At 46.9% G+C, this 23,145-nt stretch overlaps 2 protein-coding genes across 2 annotated transcripts in view; both read left to right on the plus strand.

The window, feature by feature from the left end:
• Positions 1 to 10,316, plus strand: part of Tut1 (terminal uridylyl transferase 1, U6 snRNA-specific) — a 13,974-nt gene extending 3,658 nt beyond the window's left edge. The window contains exons 3-9 of the mRNA XM_005351923.3: positions 1,094 to 1,409; positions 1,784 to 1,884; positions 5,629 to 6,104; positions 7,327 to 7,436; positions 7,536 to 7,646; positions 7,769 to 7,861; positions 9,149 to 10,316. Of these exons, the coding sequence (XP_005351980.1) occupies positions 1,094 to 1,409; positions 1,784 to 1,884; positions 5,629 to 6,104; positions 7,327 to 7,436; positions 7,536 to 7,646; positions 7,769 to 7,861; positions 9,149 to 10,272 (2,331 nt within the window). The 3' untranslated portion in view covers positions 10,273 to 10,316. The remainder of the gene's footprint in view (positions 1 to 1,093; positions 1,410 to 1,783; positions 1,885 to 5,628; positions 6,105 to 7,326; positions 7,437 to 7,535; positions 7,647 to 7,768; positions 7,862 to 9,148) is intronic.
• Positions 10,317 to 11,163: 847 nt separating this feature from the next.
• Positions 11,164 to 22,380, plus strand: Eef1g (eukaryotic translation elongation factor 1 gamma). Its single transcript, XM_005351924.2, has 10 exons — positions 11,164 to 11,250; positions 12,260 to 12,418; positions 13,244 to 13,307; positions 13,460 to 13,602; positions 13,935 to 14,078; positions 17,870 to 17,999; positions 18,267 to 18,471; positions 21,538 to 21,710; positions 21,800 to 21,924; positions 22,146 to 22,380. The coding sequence occupies exons 1-10, from the start codon at positions 11,239 to 11,241 to the stop codon at positions 22,302 to 22,304; spliced, it is 1,314 nt and encodes a 437-aa protein (XP_005351981.1). The 5' UTR covers positions 11,164 to 11,238; the 3' UTR covers positions 22,305 to 22,380.
• Positions 22,381 to 23,145: the final 765 nt, after the last annotated feature.

The following is a 23,145-nucleotide window of genomic DNA, read 5'->3' on the forward strand; positions in this document are numbered from 1 at the left end:
ACCAGGCTGGTCTCGAACTCACAGAGATCCGCCTGCCTCTGCCTCCCGAGTGCTGGGATTAAAGGCGTGCGCCACCACTGCCCAGCTTTTCATGTGGTTTTTTGAGACATGGTTTCTCTGTATCTCTGGCTGTCCTGGAACACACTTTGTAGATAAGGCTGGTCTTGAACTCACAGAGTTCTGTCTCTGCCTCCTGAGTGCTGGGGATTAAAGGTGTGTGCCACTATGTCTGGCTAAGTTTTTTTTTTTTGTTTTAAATTAGGTATATGTGTGTTTGTCTGTGTGTAGATTTGTACACAGGTGCCTTTGATTCTAGGAGAGGGCATCAGATCCCCTAGAACTGGAGTCATAGGTGACTGAGAGCTAGTGGGTGCTGGGACCAAACTCCTAACTGCTAAGCCATCTTTGTAACCCCTTTAAATTTTTTTATTGCGTTTTAATTTTTTTAAAGACTAACCATGTATAGGAGTTTTGCCTGCATGTGTGTGGGTGCCTGGTGCCCTTAGAGGTGAGAAGAAGGCACTGTATCCCCGAGAACTGCAGTAACTGACGGTGTGACCTGCTGTGCAGGTGCTGGGAGCCAAATTCAGATCCCTGAAAAATTAATAAGTGCTCTTAACCTCGGAGCCATCACTCCAACCCTTTAATTACATTTATTTATTTAGTGTGTCTGTGTGTAGGGGAGCAGGGGGACATGCATGGCACAGAGATGGAAGTCAGAGAACAACTTTGAATAGTCAGTTCTTTTCTTCTGCCATCTGGGAGCCGGGGGCTCAAATTCAGATCATTAGGTTAGGTGCCTTTGTCACCTGAGCCATCTCACCAGGCCCCCTTCTACCTCCTGCACCACCAAGCATGACTAGTTGGGTCTTATTTTAACCTGTGAAATCAAGTCATTGTGAAATATAATACATGACATTTGAACTGATAGCCAGGAATAAAAATGTGTAAGAGTAAAGACAACTCATCTAACTAAATACGTTCCCTTTTTACAAGAACAGCAAGTAATATTCTCAGTATATGGGTTGGTTCCCATTTCAAAGATTCTCTTCTGTTAAAACATGCTTGAATCCTTTCGGTTGTGATTTGCCAGGGGGTGTTTGCCATCGTGGAGATGGGAGATGTGAGCGCACGGGAGGCTGTCCTGTCACAGCCCCAGCACAGGCTGGGGGACCGTGCACTGCGTGTCCGGCCGAGGGAGCAGAAGGAGTTCCAGAGCCCAGCCTCCAAGTCTCCCAAAGGAGTGGACTCAAATAGTCACCAGATGGCCCAAACACTGGCCGAGGCCCCAGATGTGGAGGCACAGATGGTAAAGCTTGTGGAACTGAGGGAGTTGTCTGAGGCAGAGCGGCAGCTTCGGAATCTTGTTGTAGCCCTGATGCAGGAGGTCTTCACAGAGTTCTTCCCTGGTGAGTGCCCTGCTCTGAGTCTGAGCTCTCCTCACACCTCTGTTGGTCTGCCTGCCCCTGTGTTTGAACCCTCAATCCTCCCTCAGCTCTAGGTGTTTCATTTGCTTGCTATTCCATCTTTGTACCCCAGTATATTTTCTCTTGAACTTTCTGCACATCCGTCTTTTTTACCCCTCTTTATTATTTGTGTGTGTGCACAAGTGACACACATGCTTCTGGAGGTCAAAGGGTAACTTTCAGGAGTTGGTTTTCTTTTCTACCACATGGGTCTTGGGGATTGAACACAGGTTATCAGACCTGGTGGCAAGTGCCTTTACCTTCCGAGCCATCTTGCTGACCCTGCACTCTTTTGACCTCTATTCTTTGGCACCTAGGCTGTGTGGTCCATCCTTTTGGCTCTTCTATAAACAGCTTTGATGTTCATGGCTGTGATCTGGACCTCTTCTTGGATCTGGGTGATATGGAAGAGACTCAGGTGAGTGAGCAGGGGAGCTTGTAGTCATGTGACTTTGGGCAAACTCATGCTTTTTAGTTTCATGATTATAAAAGAGGCATGACAGTGCTGATCGAGAAGTATTACTAACTGTGGACATGTGGATGTGGATTTGCATTGGAAAGAATGAAAGTGAGTTGACATGGGGTAGGTAACAGTTATGACAGGAAGGTAAAACATTTCAGAATTATGTTACTGGATTTTGTTTATGGATTTTCTTTCTGAGATAGAGTCTTACTCATAGTCCTGGCTGGCTTGTAACTTGCTATGTAAACCAGGTTGTCCTAGAATCACAGAGACTGGCCTTCCTCTGCCTACCAAGGGCTGGGATTAAAGGCATTCAATGCCATGTTCACCCTTGTATGTGATTTTATTTGGAGAAAATATATAAAAAGATATACAGAAAGGTAATTTGGGGATTATCTTTTTGCTTATCTGTATAGAGGGGTGGTTGAAGCTAAGTATCCCTAACTGGCCTGGAACTTGCTATGTAGACCAAACTGGGATTGCAGGTATGTGCCACTATGCCAGGTCTTTGAGTTTTGTAATACGTAATTTACAGATTTGTTTCTGTAATATCAAAGTTGTGTTTTCTTTTTTCTTACACATAGTTCTTTTTTTTTAGAGCAGTTCTAAAAAAGCAGTTTTTAGAAAAGTTGAGTAGAAATAGAATTCCTGTAGACCTTCTTCCTTTAGAGAGGGCTGCTGTGTTCTTTGTTGTCCTGGAGTTGAACCCAGGGCCTTTGCACATGCACGTGAGTGTCTGTCTACATGTCTGTGCACCACATGCACACTTGGTGCTTCTGGAAGTCATAAGAGGGCATTGGATCCCTTGAGTCACAGTGGATGTTAGCCACTGAAGTTGGTTCCTCTGCAAGAAAGCCCTGTAACTGCTGAGCTGTCTTATTTTTTTTTTTTAATTCTTCTTCTTCTTTTTTTTTTTTTAAGATTGATCTATTTGTTATGTATACAGTATTCTGCCTACATATATCCCTATAGCTCAAAAGAGGGCATCATATTTCATTATAGATGGTTCTGAGCCACCATGTGGTTGCTGGGAATTGAACTCAGGACCTCTGGAAGAACCGCTCGTACTTTTAACCTTTGAGCTATCTCTCTAGCCCCTCGGCTAAAACTTTTTAAAAAGCATATGGGGCCATATCCAATGCAGGCCCAACCCAAGCCATATATCCTCTGCTCCAGTCCAGGCCTGGCAAGTTTCTCTCCCCTCTCAACAAAGAAGCGTCTTTTTGAACACGGAGATCATTATAGGAAGCCACAACTGGTCACAATGAGAGAACAACTGACCAAGGGGTCTTAGCAGCAATTGAGAAACTACAACTCCTACACCTCAGGCTTAGGGAACACTGAAAAAGAGAGGGAAGACTGTAAGAACCACAAGAACACTATGATTATGTGTAGTATGGAGGATGCTTGTTGGTTGCTGGATGCTCAGCCCTGAAATAATCACACAGAAACTATATTAATTAAATCACTTGGCCTATTAACTCTAGCTTCTTATTGGCTAGCTCTTTTATCTTAAACTAACCCATCTCCATTAATCTGTATATGGCCATGAGGCTGTGGCTCACAGGGTAGAGGTAAAGTTCCAGCATCTGTCTCCAGAGGGGCTACATGGCTTCTCACTGACTCCGCCTTCTTTTTCCCAGCATTCAGTTTAATTTTCCCCACCTAGCTCTACTCTACCCTATCAGGCTAAGATAGTTTCTTTATTAGCCAATGGTATTCACAGCACACAGAAGGGAATCTCACATCAATTGTGTTTTCCATATATTACAGAAACACTATACCCATGAAATGTCAACAATATGGCTGCCCAAATGAAGTCAGCAGGTTGTATTTTTATAATTATCCGTTTATACATATGTAACAATAATCGAAAACAGGCTATGAATTTGAGGGGGAAAATAGGAACAGTTAGAGGGAGAGGGAAACAGTGTAAATATAGTACACATAAATCTCTGAGTTTGAGGCCAGCCTGCTCCACAGAGTGAGTTTCAGGACAGACAGGACTACATAGGGAAACCCTGTCTCAAAAAACCACACACACACAAACACAAAGTTTACTTTGTGTGTTTGGGGGGTGGGGTAGCATGTGGAGGTCAGAAAACAACTTTGGGTGTGGCCTTTTCCCTGTCCACTTTGGCATGTTCATTGGTATCTTTGTTTAGCTCACATTTGGGCAGTTATGTTGGTTGGTGAGACTTATGGGTGTAGCTTTTGACGCAAGCTCCCTGATCTTCTGGCACTTGTAATCTTTCCATTTCTTCATTTACAATGTTCCCTGAAGGAGTGTTTTGTAGATGTAGCCATTGGGACCGGGCTTCACAGCTGTGCATTTTGAGTAGCTGTGGATAGTCTATTGCAAAGAGAAAAGACTCCACTTATCTGTGGGTTTAAGGACAAATGTTTAGATTGCTGTTAGGGATTGTAGGGGCTGTAGGTTCTCCTCCAATATCCATGACTTCATTGGCACCAAATGGTTTATAGGTTTTCATTCCCAGGCATAGTTGCCCTCTTGTTGAGCAGGTCTTAAGTGCGGTAGAAAGCTGCTAGTTACTGTCAAGGTGTGTGCCACTACCGCACCCTTAGGGTTATCGTGCCATGCTGGCTGTCGGTGTGAATCATAGGTGGCATAGCTGGGTAGGACTGCTGGCTACCTCCCTCCTTTGATAGCTTGCATGGTGTCTTCTGGTACCATGAAAGCTAGTCCTCAGGGAGGGGACATTCAGGTCAGTTCCAGCTCAGGGGTCTGAGCTGCAGATGGTGTCTTCTGCAGTAGGCACTTACCTTCTACTTCTGGAGGTAGGCGGGCAACCAAGGACAACAGCAGTAGGCTGTATGTGTTGGATATCTTTGGACATCTCTGGTTGTCAGGCTAATTGAAAGAATGACTCTGAATCCCAGCAGTTGAGGCTGAGACAGAAGGACTGTGAAAGTTAAAGGCCATGGGGCTGCTCTTCCAGAGGAACAGGCTTAGAGTTCCAGCATAAACATGGCATCCTATACTGTACAACACCAGTTCTAGGAATTTGATGCCCTTGTTTGACCTTCACAGGTGTTAAATGTATGTGGTGCAGACATATGCAGGTAATATGCCAAACACATACAATAAAGACTACTGGTCTTGTTTGAGACAGCGTTTCTCTGTGTAACAGCCGTCCTAGCTGTCCTGGAACTCACTCTGTAGACCAGGGTGGCCTTAAACTCACAGAGATCTGCCTCCTGAGTGCTGGGATCAAAGGCAAGTGCTGCCATTGCCTGGCTTCAGTGTGCTGTTAAGAATGGGTTATGCAGGGGCTGGAGAGATGGCTCAGTGGTTAAGAGCATTGCCTGCTCTTCCAAAGGTCCTGAGTTCAATTCCCGGCAACCACATGGTGGTTCACAACCATCTGTAATGAGGTCTGGTGTCCTCTTCTGGCCTGCAGACATACACACAGACAGAATATTGTATACATAATAAATAAAAAATCCCAGCACTCGGGAGGCAGAAGCAGGCGGATCTCTGTGAGTTCGAGACCAGCCTGGTCTACAAGAGCTAGTTCCAGGACAGGCTCCAAAGCCACAGAGAAACCCTGTCTCGAAAAACCAAAAAAAAAAAAAAAAAAAAAAAAAAAGAATGGGTTATGCGAAGCTGCAGAGTAAAGGCTGCACACAGGGGACAGTGGAGGAGGAGGGACTCACTCCCTTTCATTTCATCCACAGCCAGCCCCACAGGCTCCAGAGACTCCAGAGGCTCCATCCGTGGACTCAGCCCTTGCTCTTTCTCTGGATTCTCAAGCAGTGGCCTGTACCCCAGCTTCTCCTCTAGACTCACCATCTCCAGCTTCTCTCCAAGATTCCGAGGCCTTGGACTTTGAAACCACATCTTCTCTGGCACCACAGACACCAGATTCTGCTTTGGGCTCTGACACTGTCACTTCTCCCCAGTCCCTGCCTCCAGTTTCACCACTGCAGGAGGAGAGGGGAGAGGGGAAACTGGGGAAGGCCCTAGAATTAGCAGAAGCTTCAAAGGACGAGAAGGAGGAGGCGGCAGCAGTCCTAGAGTTGGTGGGCTCTATTCTCCGGGGCTGTGTCCCTGGAGTGTACCGAGTCCAAACTGTGCCCTGTGCCCGACGCCCTGTGGTGAAGTTCTGTCATCGGCCTTCAGGTCTTCATGGAGACGTCTCTCTCAGTAACCGGTACTTTCAGGTTGGGGTTGAGGAAGGCTGACTCTTAAGTCCTGACTTGGAAGGGCTTATACCTGCTGAATTGAGTTTTTTCTTCTTTGGTTCAGTCCTCCTTTCTGCCAATTACGTCACCTCCTATCTAGCTTCCATTTCAATGTTTGTTTTCTTTGGAATACTTTGTGTGAGAAGGGTCTTGCTCTGTCATCCAGACTAGCCTCCTGCCTTACTCCTGAATCCTGGAATGACAGGGATGTGCTACTATTCTGCATTACTGCTATTTGTTACTGATATTGATTTTTACGAGTCTTACTAAGTAGATCAGGCTAACCTTGAGCTCCAGAGGCCCACCTGCCTTTGCCTCCTCTGTTGGGGTTAAAGGCATAGGAAAGAGTTCTGTAGTTACATAAATTTGCGAACTGTTACATTAAAGTAAACAATTTTTTCCCCCTTTCTCTCCTACTCCATGCTTTGTTTCTTTGTACAACCAAATGCCTTCTCTTGGACCCATGCAAGGAGGCCCCACATAATTATGGCCCCCAGCACGCTTACTCCTATGACCTGCGTAGTTCTTTCTGATCTGTACTGTCACTTTGCACTGAGTGTTCTTGCTACTTTGCTTCTCCTTCAAGAGGCTCTGAACAGTTTTTTTGTTTCAAAAAAAATTTAAGTTACTGTTTGTGCATATCTCATCTCTAGTCAGAGAATAACTTGTGGGAGTCAGTTCTCTCCTTGTAACACGTGAGTGCTAGGGACGGAACTAAGGGTGTCAATGGTGGCTGACTCTTCCCACTGAGCCATCTCGCTGGTCCTGTATCTTCTGAAACAGGGTCTCTGTATTCCCTATTCGAGTGCTGGGATTACAGGATATGCTCACCAAACCTAGCTGTGAGTAGTCGTATATAAACCATGTTTTGTGAATGGTGAGTGTACAGAATGAACACATGGAACCTAGTGTTGGCTAAGGTTCCGTTGATACCTACTGCCTGCACTCCCAGGTTCAGGATCCAACACCGGGCTTCACCAGGGCTGGGCAGATGTCCCACCATTTAACCACATCCCTAGGTCTGTTTCATGTTCTTTTGCATACCCCTTCATAGGACCAGTGTTTTGACAGAGCTTTGGGAAAAATTCTTTTGATCTTATTTTAGCTGGCCCCGAGTCTGTGATGAACATGGTGGGATATAGGTTTCCAGAGTTCTTACACCGTAACAGCTTTGTTTTTCCACCGTCCCAGGCTGGCCTTGTATAACTCCCGGTTCCTGAATCTCTGCTCGGAGATGGATGGTCGAGTCCGTCCCCTTGTGTATACCATACGCTGCTGGGCTCAGCATAATGGCCTGTCAGGTGAGAATGAGGACAGGCTTGGCCCGAGTTGGTGTCCGGCAAAGGCAGAGACTTAGAGAAAATACTTCTTTCTAACTGGAATTCTTGGTTATTATCCAGGGGGTGGCCCCCTTCTCAATAACTACGCCTTGACGTTGCTCGTGATCTACTTCCTTCAGACCAGAGAGCCTCCAGTGCTTCCTACTGTGGCCCAGCTCACCCCGAGATCAGGTACTGCAGAACAGCTTCTACTCCTGCTCCCTCGTCTTCATCTTGACTGTCACCCCATTTCCTACCCGTTTCTCCCCAGTCTCCCTACTTCCAGTCTGACCCTCTCTTCTTTACTGTCACAGGTGAAGGGGAGCAGGTCGAAGTTGATGGCTGGGACTGTAGTTTCCCCAAGGATGCCTCACAGCTGGAGCCAAGCACCAACGTAGAGCCTCTCAGTGAGTCTGGGGGATCCAGGAGAGAACTGACAGTGATACTAAGCTCTGGAATAGGAAACATTTAACATACACAGTGCAAGACACAGTGTAGGAAGAGGCCCTGCAGGTTTCTGCAGCTGGTTGGCTGAGTGTTTACACCTAGCTGTCTTTGATCTGCTTTTTGTGATTGCTACCCTGTCTCCCGCTCCCTCTGTTTGAAGTCTTATTTGAGTGTTTCCTAGGGGTTCAAAGCCTGTGCAAACTTGGTTTTGGAAAAACCTAGCAAACTGTGGTATTCCTTGATTTGCATTTGGCATTGTCCCTTTGAGAGGCCCAGATATGATGTTTTGAGATATGGAAATGAACTTGCTAAAGGCATACTCATGTGCAAGGTATAGTCTTTGCTTGTTTTTTTTGGGGGTGGGGTGGGGTAAGAGACAAGGTTTCTTTTTTTTTTTTTTGGTTTTTCGAGACAGGGTTTCTCTGTAGAACTCCCTTGGTCCCTTGGTAGACCAGGCTGGCCTCGAACTCACAGAGATCCGCCTGTCTCTGCCTCCCAAGTGCTGGGATTACAGGCGTGCGCCACCACCGGAGACAAGGTTTCTTTATAGCTTTGGAGTAACTCACTCTGTGGACCAGGATGATCTGGAACGCATGCCTGTTTCTTCCTCCTGAGTGCTGGGATTAAAGGCATGCGCTACCCCTGCCCTTTTTTGGTTTTATGAGACAGGCTTTTTTTTTTCTTTTTCTTTTTTCTTTTTTGGTTTTTCAGACAGAATTTCTTTGTAGCTTTTGGAGCCTGTCCTGGAACTAGCTCTTGTAGATCAGGCTGGCCTCGAACTCACAGAGATCTGCCTGCCTCTGCCTCCCGAGTGCTGGAATTAAAGGCGTGCGTCACCACTGCCCGGTATGCAGGGTACAGTTTTCACAGTAGCCCCATGGCTGCTGTTTTAAGGATGTAAAAACCGTATCTTGGGTGGTGGTCTCAGTGAATTTGAGGCCAGCCTGGTCTACAGAGCAAATTCCAGGACAGCTAGGACTGTTACACAGAGAAACCCTGTCTTGAAAAACCAAAAACAAACAAACAACAACAACAACCAAAAACAAAAACAAAAAACTGGGCAGGTAGGTAAGAGGTGTTATACTGCTCTTCAGGTCAAGCAGCAGCATGGGGCAGGACATGGCTGAGAAGCTGGGTTTCTGAGGAGACTTCTGAAGCCCTAAGAAGGGAAGAATGTCCTACTGAAGTAGCTGCAGGGATGTCCCAGTTATGGCTTCTGAGTGACCCTCTTTTCCTGCCTCTTCCAGGTTCCCTGCTGGCCCAGTTCTTCTCCTGTGTTTCTTCCTGGGATCTTTCTGGCTCCCTGCTGTCCCTGCGGGAAGGTCAGGCTTTGCTGGTGGCAGGGGGCCTGCCTTCTGATCTTTGGGAGGGGCTGCGCCTTGGCCCCATGAATCTCCAGGACCCCTTTGAGCTGAGTCACAATGTTGCAGCTAATGTAACCAGTCGAGTGGCTAGACGTCTGCAGAGCTGTTGTGGAGCAGCAGCCAGTTACTGCCGAAGTCTCCAGTTCCAGCAACGTTCTTCCCGAGGCCGGGACTGGGGACTGCTCCCACTTCTGCAGCCCAGCTCCCCTAGCATCCTGCTGTCTGCCAAGCTCATTCCCTTACCCCCTGCCCCCTTTCCTCAAATCATTATGGCTCTGGTGCGTGTGTTAAAGGAAGCGCTTGGATGTCATATAGAACAGGGAACCAAGAGACCACGGTCAGAAGGAGCCAGAACCAAAGACTCTCTCCTGGGAGGGACAAACAAAAGACAGAGACTAGATGGGCAAGAGAAGAGCTGTGAGGAGGGGAAGGAGGAGCCACAGGGATGTGCAGGGGAGCATGGTGAAAATGGGGTGGAAGAGAAGCTAACAGAGTTGGGAGAGGCACCTCAGGACAGGACCTTGTTGAGCTCTGGACCACCAGGGGATCTGACCCCCATGCCTGTAAAGTGTCTAGACAAGCTGGCTGAGCAGAAGCCCATGGAACCCGAAGTGGCTGAAGAAGGGTCTAAGGAGGAGACAGGGAAGGAGACATCACACCTGTCATCAGCGAGCTGGCGTTGTGCCCTGTGGCACCAAGTGTGGCAGGGGAGGCGGCGTGCCCGGAGACGATTACAGCAGCAAACCAAAGAAGAAGGCAGAGGAGGTCCCACCTCTGGAACAGAGTGGCTGGCAATGGAGGCTCGTGTAACCCAGGAACTGAAAGGACTGAACAGTGAGCAACAGAGGCCACAGGGGGAACCTCTCCTCACTTTTGTGGCATCCGTCTCCCAGGCTGACCAGACACTCAGTGTGGTGCCTGTCCAAGATTCCCAAGGCCTATTCCCCGGTCTTCATCATTTTCTACAGGTTTTTCTTCCTCAAGCACTTAAAAATCTCCTTAAGTGAGGAGCCAGACCGCAAAGACAATAAAGCTGCTAGTTTATTTAATACAGACATTGGACAACTTTGATTTCTACCTGGTGACACCTTTCTTCCCTGCCTTAATGTAGCTTCTGCCCTGCTTGGCCTGACCACCTTAAAACAGTCATTATGTTCACTTCTGAGGTCTCCTTCCCACCTCATACCACATTCAGGGAGTGCCACCACCACAAGGCAAAGACACTGATTTCTGCTGCCCCAGGTCATGGGAAGCACCATAAATTTTGGGTCTAGGGTTTGTCTAGTCTACCCTTTAGTACTAGAGTGAGTTCAGATTGCCCTTAGGTTGGATACAAGGTTTTCAGATTTGGATATGTGTAAATTATTGTATCAAACTGGTCTGCCTTACCTGACCCTCTGGGGCGCAGCCCAGCCTGTGAGGTGCAGGTGACATGGCAAGTTGGTCCTGTCTCTTTTGTTGTAGAAGTTAGCAGTAAGGTTGTTTAATCAGAGCAGACCTACTTTCAGGATGTTTTCGGCCATGGGCCCCGGCTGGACAGACAATCCCTTCACCAAAGAAGCCGAACAGGAACAAAAGTAAATCGCCAACCCTTCCTTACAGCTTTGGTCGCCTGTAGTTCATAGTCCGCTAGAGTTGCTAGCGGTCGAGGGGCGGTGCTTCCGCCGGGTTCTCACACTCTCCCCGCCCTGGGGGAGCTCCGTCTTCTATCAGGCTTCCGATTGGTCGGCCACAGGGGCGGGGCAGGCACTACGCAGGCGCCAGCTCTGCGTTCCAGGCAGGGGGCCCCACCCCTTGCTTTTTCCAACTCAGCGCTGCTGGAGACGGAACTGTCGTGCGTGTGCCTTTTATGCCGTCCTCGCTTTCCGGCCGCTCTTTCCGCCCGGCTGTCCCCTTACCCCCTCCCTTGTCTCCCTGGCGGCTTACTTTGCGGCAGCACCGACAGCCCCACCCCCTTTCTCTGCGGAATCACCATGGCGGCTGGGGTAAGTTTGCCGGCTCCGGTGATCCAGGTCACCCCATCCACCGCCATCCTTTGACTGAATCGGGTCAGTGGGTGCCGGGAGAGTTCCAGACATAAACGGAGAGCCGATCTGGGGCCCACAGACCGTACCGCCATGGAGCAGGGTTCCTAGGGCCTGAAGGGGAACTGGGGCTGGGAGGCCAGAGGTGGAATGTTCTGGGGTTGAGGAGAAAAGAGATGATGGCTCTCCACTGTCAGGGTCTTTAAAAAGTGGTTCAGCTGTGCTGCCATCTTAAGATGTGGCGTCTCGGCAGGTTGGTGGAACTTTTGCGACCGTTTTGGGGGTCAACAGAGGGAACGGTGAAAAAGGAGAGGGTCCTTGTGGGCAGAGACGACTGACACAGTTAGAGCTGTCTTTCGGGGAGGTTTGAGAGCCAGAGGAATAAGGAACCCTGAAGTCAGACCGTATGGACCCCTCTGATCAGGTTTTAATAGGGAGATAACCGGGAAACATCGCAGGACAGGACCAGAGGGATGTTAGTGTGCGGCGAGAAGAGACAGGCTTTTTTAGGAAGAGGAGTTGATGAGCAGATCGTGCCATTAGAGGCCAGCGTGGCTGGTTTGAGGGGAACATGGAGATGTATGGTCGTTGTGTGTACTAGGGAAGTTCTACAAGACTGGCCGTAGTCATGCACTGGGTCACCACGAATGAATGAAACAAGGGCTCAGGGAGACGTGGACGCGTGTGTATTTGGGCAGATGGGAGTCTGTTGGCCAGGAAGTTTGGAAGGGAAGAATGCTGCTAGAGATGTCCTTAAGGGAGGTCATATCTGTCGGCAAGCTTTATTTAGCAGCTGGTATGTAGTTCTGTTCTTGGTATTTCAGAGGACTCTGATTACACAGGGCATACTCAGTTAATTTGTTCAGCAGAAGGAGTAAAAATGAGTCGAAGGCATTGGGATTGCGGGGAAGTGTGGGAAGTAGCCTTCAGGATTGTTTTACTCATGTCCGTTCTCCACCCTTTCTCTTAGACCCTGTACACATATCCTGAAAACTGGAGAGCCTTCAAGGCCCTCATTGCTGCTCAGTACAGTGGGGCTCAGGTCCGCGTGCTCTCCGCACCACCCCACTTCCACTTTGGCCAAACCAACCGCACCCCCGAATTTCTCAGAAAATTTCCTGCTGGCAAGGTGAGTGGGGAAGCAGAGACCCCAAAGAGCCCAAGAATTTTGTTCTGTAGATAGCCTCCATATTCTTAAAAATTTCCTGGGGATGAAAGGCCCCGAATTTGATTGCAATCCAAGCACCTAAAAGGAAAAAGTCATTTTGAAGGCTTCTGGTAATCCCAGCATTCTGGAGACTGAGGCAGGAGGATTGTGTGAGGTCAGCCTATGTAGTCTAGTAAGAAGAGCCTGCCTATAAAGGGAAAAAAGTTGAAGGAATGTATAGTTATGAAGGGAAATTGAGAGCTGCTCAGCGACTGAGTTACAAACCTGCTTTATATTTGTGGGATGAAATGTATTTTGGCCAAGTGTTATCTGTACACATATATTAAGTTTCTTGTGAGTTGGATTCTTATCCCAAAGGGCTTAAGTGGAGCTAAATATCCAAAGCTGAGTGTGGAGGAGGGCAGATGCTCTATGTGGGTTGTCCCTAATGCTGTAGATAGTGGAGTTGTAGATGTGGGACTGTCTGCCATCCATACCTCAATATATTGTTTCTTTGGAGATAAGGTCTCAGTAGCCCTGGCTGGTTTCAGACTCAGACTGCTGGGATTAAGGGTATGGCACCTTAATTTCACATTTTAACCATGTTTGAATTCTTAGTCCCAACACTAAATTCAGACTACAGGGGTTACTGAGTATGCTTCATTCCTGAGTTCTAGTAGTGTCACAAGTTTGCATAACAATGGCTGTCTTTTTAACATTCTTGTGTAGAACAATTTAACCCCGAGAATTGGCCAGTGAGAAATCCCCATGTATACTACGTTTGTCTTTTCACTGCTTTGTCCCCAGGTTCCAGCATTTGAGGGTGATGATGGATTCTGCGTGTTTGAGAGCAATGCCATCGCCTATTATGGTAATTTGTGGGGATACAGGATTTAGAGGTTCTGGGGATGAGGCTGTCGACGTGGCTGGGAGTAACTGCAGTGGACAAGGTGGAATCCTAGAGACCTGGGTTGGTTTTGGCCTTGACCTGTAAATTCTAAGCTTGATGTTCTGCCTTTGCAGTAAGCAACGAGGACCTGCGGGGAAGTACTCCAGAGGCAGCAGCTCAGGTGGTGCAGTGGGTGAGCTTTGCTGACAGTGATATCGTCCCTCCAGCCAGCACCTGGGTGTTCCCCACCTTGGGCATCATGCACCATAACAAACAGGTGTGCTTTGGAACTTGGGGAGGGGCTAGGCACAGAGATAGGGTTAGCTCCTGCATTTTGGGAATAGGAAATAAAGAGATGGAGGAAAAGATGTCAGGGACGTGTGAAAACTAGTAAGGGATTACCATCAGTTTAGTGGGAAATAAAAGTCATGTTGGCCATGAAGAAATGTAACATGAGTGTTTAGCTCTAATAAATTTGAGGTGATCCAAGATTCTAATGATAGGATGGGGGCTGAGCCAATGCTTGTTTATTAAATGGCTCTTAATTCTGTTGGAGAGCACAGGGAAAGGCACTTGGCACTCACTAAACTTGAGTATTCAAAACAACAGGCCACCGAAAATGCAAAGGAAGAGGTGAGGCGAATCCTGGGGCTGCTGGACACTCATTTGAAGACAAGGACTTTCTTGGTGGGTGAGCGAGTGACTCTGGCTGATATCACAGTTGTCTGTACCCTTCTGTGGCTCTACAAGCAGGTAAGGTTTGAAAAGAACTCGTTTGACAGAGGGTTGACTAGTACTGGGGAGCCCTGGGTTCTGCTTTGGAGGCCAGTTAATGGCTGTAGGGATCCCAGGATTGAGTTTCTGTGGCTGTTTTTATTTTAGGTGATGTTGCTTATTTTCTTGAGAACCTGGGTTTAATTTAAAGATGGCTAAGGGTAGGGGTGGTGGCTTACACTTGTAATCGTATTGCTTGAGGTACTGAGGCAGGAGAATCACTCTGGTATAAGGCCAACCTGGGCTATATAGTGAGAGCAAAAATTAAACGTAGGTAAGAGGCACGGATGGCTCCTCATCAAGGGCTGCTGGAGGCTTCATTATTCACTGGTGCAGAGAGGGTATACGAATTCTCACAGTTCTTTATTTTACTTATAAATTCAAGGTGGTAGCAATCACTATTTGGCTTACTTTTTTTTAAAACATAAAAATTTTCACTTACATGTATTTGCATGTATGTATGTATGTATGTACATTATGTGTGCAGATCCCAAGGGTTTGTGAGCTACCATGTGGGTCCTGGGAATCAAATCAGAGTCATCTAGAAGAACAGTCATTTTTTATTTGTTTTGATTTATGAATTTATGTGCAATGGTGTTTTACCTGCATGTGTGTCTGTGAGGATGCCAGATCCTTTGGAACTGGAGTTAAAGACATTTTGTGAGCTGTCATGTGAGTGCTGGGACTCGAACCTAGGAGCTCTGGTAGAACAGCCAGTGATTGCTGTTAACTGCTGAGCCATCTCTCTGGCCCCTCAGGTTATTATTATTATTTTTTCCCTTAATGTTGTATTGATTTCCAAGCAACATCTGGGCCAGAGTACAGTGGGAACAAAGAGAAAAGTGATTGTGTGCTGGACCATGTGCCTCCCGCAGTCATTGTAGAGCTTTCCTGCCCACAACACAGCTAGTAAGTGCTCAAGTACTTGGAGTTCCTGGCTTTTGTGTGTAGTAGGAGAGCCACTTGTTTGTTCCTGGCTACTCGGCCCCAAAATAATAACAGAAACCATATTATTTGCAATACCGTGGCCAATCGCTTAGGTGTATTTCTGTCTAATTCATATCTTAAATTAACCCATCTCCATTAATCTGTGTATCACCACGAAGCTGTGGCTTACCGGGTAAAGTTCCATCATCTGCTACATGGTAGGGCTACATGGCTTCTCTCTGATTCCGCCTCCTTTCTCCCAGCATTCAGTTTAGTTTTCCCCTACTCTGTCTTATCATAGACCAAGGCAGATTCTTTATTCATTAACCAATAGTATTCACAGCATACAAAGGAGAATCCCACATCATCAGATGACAAAATTTAGCTCACCCCCTTCTATCTTTGGCAAATTTTGAAAACGACGGGCTGGAGAGACGGGTTCACAGTTAAGAACACTTGCTGTGCTTCCAGAGGTCACCCAGCACCAGTATGGTGCCTCCTAATTGTAACTCCATTTCTAGGAGATATGATGTCCTCTTCTGGCGTCTGTGAGCACTAGGAATGTATGTGGTGCACAGACATGTGCAGGCAAACACCAATATACATAAAAACAAAAAATAAATTAAGACTTTCTTAAGATAGTAGTGTGGGGCCAGGCGGTGGTGGTGTACACCTTTAATCCCAGCACTTGGGAGGCAAAAGCAGGAGGATTTCTGTGAGTTCGAGGCCAGCCTGGTCTACAAAACCGGGACTGTTAGAGAAACCCTGTCTCGAGAAACAACAACAAAAGTGTGGGACTGAAGAGATAACTCAGCACTTAAGAGCACTCCTTTTGCAGAGGATTCAGGCTCAAGTCCCAGTGTACACATGGCAGCTTATAAGTAACTCCAGCTCAAGGGGAGTCCAATACCTTCTGGTCTCAGTGAGCACCAGGCATTCACATGGTGCATAGATATAAATGGAAGGAAAACACTCAAATATGTAAAAATGAAATAAATCTTAGATTTTGTTTTTGTTCTTTTGAGACAGGCTTTCTCTGCAATAGTCCTGTCTGTCTTGGAACTTGATCTGTAGACCAGGCTGGCCTCACTCACAGAGATCTGCCTACCTCTGCCTCCGAAGTGCTGGGATTAAAGGCTTGGGCCAACACTGCCTGGCAAATCTGAAAAGTTTTTAAAGAGGACAGTGAGTTTTTCTGTGAAGCAGTTAGAAGGACTGTACTGTTCATGCAGGAGTTATACTGTGTTGCTGAGCTATGCTCTAGTCTCAGCTTTGGTTGTATCATAATATAGATTGTAGTTGCAGGGTAGAGCTAGAATGGGCCCGTGACACAGTTTACCTGGCCTGCTCTAGCTTCCATTCCCAGCTGTGTACACAAAGTGTCTTTTTGGGTCAGCTTATTTAGCAAAATACGTTTCTAGGCACTCCCACTCTCCCACCTTTGGACGCTGTGTTGGAACCCAGTGCCTTGTGCTTTCTGGGTGGCTTACGTTCTACCACTGAGCTACATCCCCAGCCCTGTATTCTTAGATAGGCGCCGTTAGAGACTTGTTGAATCTAACTTAAGAAAATTTTGTTGACATGAAATTTAAAAGAATAGACTGGAAAGGCTTATGTAAAAGAGCAAAAAAAAGTATTTTTGAATTATTTTTATTAAGCTATATATATTTTTTCCACTCCTCCCTTCCTCTCTCCTCCCCTTCTTCCCTCTCTCAAGGTCCCCATGCTCCCTATTTACTCAGGGGATCTCATCGTTTTACTTCGTATGTAGATTAGATCCATGTATGTCTCTGTTAGGGTCCTCTTTGTTGTCTAGGTTCTTGGGATTGTGACTTGTAGGCTGGTTTTTCTTTGCTTTGTGTCTAAAAGACACTTATGAGTGAGTACATGTGATATTTGTCTTTCTGGGTCTGGGTTACCTCACTCTATTTTTTTAGATCCATCCATTTGCTTGCAAATTTCAATACGTCATTTTTTTTCTGGTGGTGTTTCATTGTGTAAATGTACCACATCTTCTTCATCCATTCTTTGGTCGGGGGCATTTAGGTTGTTTCCAGGTTCTGGCTATGACAATAATGCTTCTATAAACATAGTTGAGCATATCCTTATGGTATGATCCTTTGGGTATATACCCAAAAGTCGTATTGCTGGGTCTTGAGTTAGGTTAAAACAGTAAGTGTTAGGTAGAATAATAGTATATAAAGGGGTAATAACAACCATCCTTTTAGATTGAGCTGTAAAAGCAGAAGAAAGAAGCACTTGAAATCCCAGCACTGAGGCTGGAGATCATGTGGAAGCCTATTTGGGCTATGCAGTAACACTGACTAAAAAATAGAAAAAGGAGACTGGAGAGAACGTAATTGTTAAAGGTGCTCACTGGCTACTCTTCCAGAGGACTAAGGTTCAGTTCCCAACACCCATATGGCTCACAATCAACTGTAACTCCAGTTCCGAGATCTGATTCTATCTTCTGGCTTCAAGGGACACTACACATATGTTGTACACAGATACATGTTGACAAAATTTTCATATTCATGAAGCTATTGGCTTAGAAGTTAAGGGCCCTGACTTCTCTTCCAGAGGTCTTGAGTTTAATTCCCAGCAACCATGTGGTGGCTTGCACCATCTGCAATGAGATCAGATGCCCTCTTCTGGTCTATAGGCATACATGCAGGCAGAACACTGTATACATAATAATAAAGTCTACATTCAGGAGATGTAGTAATTTAAGTTTCTGCTTCCTGGGAGTAGAGAGGAAAGTAGAACCAGAGGTAAGGATTTTGTGCTCTGGTTTGAAATCTGTTTGCAAACTTTGCACTGTTGACTTTGTTCTGTCCTGGCAGGTCTTAGAGCCTTCTTTTCGCCAGGCCTTCCCCAATACCAACCGATGGTTCCTCACCTGCATTAACCAGCCCCAGTTCAGGGCAGTCTTGGGGGAGGTGAAGCTGTGTGAGAAGATGGCCCAGTTTGATGGTAAGTCTGAAGAGACAGCATAGGGTCAGGGTCAGGGTCCAGTTTGTTCTGTCACCCCCTGATTACATAGCCTTTGACTTGTGGTGACCCACAGAACATAGTCACTGTAAGACATTGGAATGCAGTGCACATGATAATGTGGCTTGTTCTTGGTGTTTGTTTGGACAACCAAGTGGTGGTTCTTGCCAATCTTTTTCCCTGCTTGCTACAGGGTATGGAGGAAAATGGAAAGAAGCAATATATTTCCTTTCCTGTCTCCTTTACTAGCCAAGAAGTTTGCAGAGAGCCAGCCTAAAAAAGATACTCCAAGGAAAGAAAAGGGTTCACGAGAAGAGAAACAGAAGCCCCAGGCTGAACGGAAAGAGGAGAAAAAGGCAGCTGCCCCAGCTCCTGAGGAGGAGATGGATGAGTGTGAGCAGGCACTGGCTGCTGAGCCTAAGGCCAAGGACCCCTTTGCTCACTTGCCCAAGAGGTAAGCATGTTGGAAGGCATTTTTAACCCTTGTTCATCTCGCATGTAGGGTTGCAATATTTGGTTGTTTGTGTAAATACTGATGTATGTGAGTAAGGGTAGTCCAGGCTGACTTGTGAGCTGTATGACAGAGGATGCCCTTGAATTTCTGACTCATCTTCCTGCCTCCACCTGGGATGTACTAATCTGGAAGTCCTGTTTTTGTTTATTTTTTTTGTTTTGTTATTGATTTTGGTCTTTCTAGATAGGATTTCTCTGAAGCTCTGGCTGTTCTAGAACTTGATCTGTAGATCAGGCTGGCCTTGAACTCAGAGATCTGTCTACCTTTGCCTCCCCAGTGCTGGTATTAGAGGTGTACAGCACCACTGCCCTGCTTTCTTCTGCTTTTTTTAAGACAGGGTATCAGCTGGGCAGTGGTGGTGCACGCCTTTAATCTCAGCACTTGGAAGGCAGAGGCAGGCGGATCTCTGTGAGTTCAAGGCAAGCCTGGTCTATAAGGGCTAGTTTCAGGACAGGCTCCAAAGCTACAGAGAAACCCTGTCTCGAAAAACCAAAAGAAGAAGACAGGGTATCACTATGTAGTCCTGACTGACCTGGAACTCTTTGCATGGACTAAACTGCCAAAAAAATCACAGAGACCACCTGCCTCTGCCTACCGAATCCTGGGGTGCACCACCATGTCAGAAGTCCCTTTTATTTGTTGTGTATGTCTTTGTGCCCCTGGGTGCATCTGTAAAGGCATTTCTCCTTTTGAAATCTCTGTCTTAACCTGGAGCTTGAACCCCCAAGATGTACTTCTCTCTAGCCTGTTACCCTAGCACTGGGAATTACAAATGCTAGCTACTGTGTAAGTGCTAGGGATCTGAATTCAGTTCCCCATGCCTGCATACCAAAGCAAGCGGTTTCCCCACTGAGTTATGTCCTCAATCTGTTAGAATTCTCTTTTTCTAACAGATGGGCAAAGGCAGAGACTTAGTTTTCTTTTTCTTGTGTTTTGTTTTTGTTTGTTTTGTCTCACTGTGTCTCAAAGGCAGTCTCATGTGTGGCAGGCTAGTCTCACTGAGACTGTAGCTACTCCAGGTCCTCCTTGTCTCAAGTGTTGGATTGCTTACAGGAGCTGCCACACTTCACTTCCCTTAGGGCAAGTCTAGCCATCCTGGAACTCACAGAGATCCGCTTTGCTTTCTGTCTCCTGAGTGCTGGGATTGAAGGAGTGTGCCACCATGTCCGACATCCCCTTAGGCTTTTTGGGGTTTTGAGAAGGTTTCTTTGTAGCTGTGACTGTTGTAGAAATGGCCTCGAACTCACAGAGATCCCTCTGCTTCCTTGAGTGCTGTGGGCTTAAAGGTGTATACCACCACCGTTGGGCCCCTTAGACTTTTTAATATAAAATTGAAGTCAGAGACTTAGCTAGCATTTGTTCAAGGTTTCATTCTAGTCCCTTTAAGATCTCTAGCTAGATGTGTTTCGGAAGCTTATATTGTTTTTCTCTCTGTATATATGTATACACACATACACTATATATTTATTTTAGGGTGCTAAGTGTTGAACTTGGGACTTCACCCATTCTTATGCATCCTGGGCCATCTAGCTCTACCATCAATCCTAACTTTTTGAGGCAGGATCTTGTTACATCCCTATGTTGAGATTACAGGTGCAGACCATACCTGATCTGTACTTGGGGAAAAACAGATGGAATGTGAAAAGGTCGCCAGGCCTACCTTTTAGCTGGAAGGGGGAGGGTCTAAGGTTTCAGGCCCCTTTGAAGAGTTGTCTGGTGGACATTTGGAGACCAATCTGGGAACTGTGGTGGTTAAAGGGCAGATTTCTGGCTTTGCTAGACTCTTGCTACAGACCTTGGACCAGACTCACCATTTAACCTTATCTGTAAAATGAGAGAAGGGTAGCAGTGTGACTTAGGCGATGTAACGATTGAGTGAAATAATGTGATGTTTAGACCGAGTCTATTTATATTGAGTCAGGGTCTTGTGTAGCTCAGGCTGGCCTTGGAGCTGTTATGTCTGAGAACGACTTTGGACTTTGGATCCTGCTGCTTCTACCTCTTAAGCACTGAGAGTGTGGTGCATATCATTTCTAACTTGAAGCGATATTTATGCCTTTGGGGGGTGGTGTTTGAGACAGGGTTTCTCTTTGTAGCCTTGGCTATCCTGGAACTGAGTCTGTAGACCAGGCTGACCTCGAACTCACAGAGATCCTTCTGCCTCTGCCTCCTAAGTGCTGGGATAAAAGGGATGTGCCTTACTGCGTGGCCATTATTATTTTTTAAAGACTTATTATTAAAGACTTATTTTTTTTATTTTATGTGTAGGAGTGTTGCCTGCATGTTTGTATGTGCACTATGTGCATGCCTGATACTCGAGGTCAGAAGAGGGTGTCAGAGCCCCTGGAACTGGAGTTAGATATTGTTGAGAAACATTTATAGTTGGAAAGAGAAAATACTAGAACCTGAGCCATGGGGGAAATGCCTCCTGTATCTATGCTAGCTTTCGTGGCTCTGTCTATCTGACCCTGTGTGTCAGGTTACTTTGGTAACCTTTTCTTTGGTAAATTTTTCAGTATGCAAACTTGTTACTGGACAGAGAGGGACTAAGAGGATCTGGGCATAAACACTTGCATTTCCGTTCCAGCCTGTAACCTAGAAGGCCTGTGTGGTGGGGAGGAGAGAGGTGGGGAGTTTGACCTGAGCATTCCTGGGGAATGTCCGGGAGGGGCACTGGAAGGAAGAACAGACTTGCTTTTAGCCACCACATGAGGGCAGCAGCCAGCCGTGTCCTCCCGTGCTGGACTCGGGATGCTCTGTGTCCTGGCTTCCTTCTCGTGCATGTCTAGCACTCATAGGCCCAGAAGTGTCTTACTTCATCTTGTTTATGCTCCAGCTCCATCCTCTAGCTTTCTTTGCTCCTGTGCTGTTAGTGTCTGTCACTGTGTTATAGGGGCCACTTACACCAAGCCAGTAAACGCTAGGTGAAAATGCCAGTGGCCTAAAGATACTTTGCAGATACAGCAGGACTTTCTCCTTATTGGCCTCCTTTTGTTTTCTCTTTAGTACCTTTGTGTTGGATGAGTTTAAGCGTAAGTACTCCAACGAGGACACCCTCTCCGTGGCGCTGCCATATTTTTGGGAGCACTTTGATAAGGACGGCTGGTCCCTGTGGTATGCTGAATATCGCTTCCCTGAGGAGCTCACCCAGACCTTTATGAGTTGCAACCTCATCACTGGTGAGAAGAGGAGTGGGCCTGGGAGGAGGGTGATCAAGGTAGTGGGGACTGGATTGCAGAGGCTGAATAGTCTCCTCTTTTCCCTCCAGGCATGTTCCAGCGATTGGACAAACTGAGGAAGAATGCCTTTGCTAGTGTCATCCTCTTTGGAACCAACAACAGCAGCTCCATTTCTGGCATTTGGGTCTTCCGAGGCCAAGAGCTTGCCTTTCCGGTGAGGATGGTACTGGGGGTAGTCTCTTCAAGTAGGCAAGAGTCTAGGGAACTCTGGGGGTCCTTTGCCTGAGCCAGTGGGTATGAGGGAAGGGTTCTGGATTGTACACAGGAAGTATGTTCACATCAGTGTGAGTCCTGATGTCTGAGCTGGGAGTTGCAGGGATGTGAAGTGGTGTCCAGTGCCTAACCTCATACCTCTGTACTGCTTTTTATCCCCAGCTAAGTCCAGATTGGCAGGTGGACTACGAGTCATATACATGGCGGAAACTGGATCCTGGTAGCGAGGAGACCCAGACCCTGGTTCGAGAGTACTTTTCCTGGGAGGGGGCCTTCCAGCACGTGGGCAAAGCTGTCAATCAAGGCAAGATCTTCAAGTGAACATGTCTTGCCGTCGCCTAGCTGCCTGCACCTACCCTTCAGGGGAGATGGGGGTTATTAAAGGAAACTGAACATTGAACCCTTTTGTGCCCTGCCTCCTTTGTGAGTGGTGGCTTCTTTAGAGTTGTTGCCTGTGGGAAGAGCAGGAGTAGAGGCCTGGCCTCGCTTTTGCCTTTGCTGCCTGCTTCCCACAATGATGTTCTCCTTGGGGAAGAGGAAAAGCAGACTGGGTGGTGACGTGGGGTTTAATTACTAACAGAAATTGTATTCCCGGACCTTGACCGTTGAAGAGCGTGTCTGTTGATGCTGAGCCGTGGAGTAGCACACAGTATGCGGGGGATTTGTGTTTTGTCCTCTGTCCTGTAGTCCTCGTGCTCAGATACCTTATGTAATGGTGCAGATGCTTTCATAGGACCTATGTATATCCATTGCAGTTAAATGTTCCACACAAGTTTGTTACTCTAGTTGAAGAAAACCTGCTTAGTGTGGTACAGGTAATTTTTGTTGGATGGGGGTGTGCACATGTCCTGTGGGCCTTAAGCATGCCAGCTCCCCAGTTCCAAGTGTTGGGAAGGCTTATTTCCTCACAGGTGGCTTATTGGTTGGGTAGGTGAGTGGGTGGGTGGGTGACACCGCCCAGGCCTGCAGCTTCAGTGCTACAAATATGCCAGAAGACTAGCTACTTGGGCTAGACCCTGGGCTTTTGGTCCTGACCGGGCACTGGGTCAGCTCTGATCATATACTTTGTTTTAAAGATGTGTGTTTGTTGTGTGTACATTCTGCATGGATATGCAGGTACCCCAGGAGGTCAGAAGAGGGCATTGGAGCCCCCAGAGCTGCT

The sequence above is a fragment of the Microtus ochrogaster genome, chromosome 8 (assembly GCF_000317375.1).
Source record: "Microtus ochrogaster isolate Prairie Vole_2 chromosome 8, MicOch1.0, whole genome shotgun sequence".
Lineage (NCBI taxonomy): Eukaryota > Metazoa > Chordata > Mammalia > Rodentia > Cricetidae > Microtus > Microtus ochrogaster.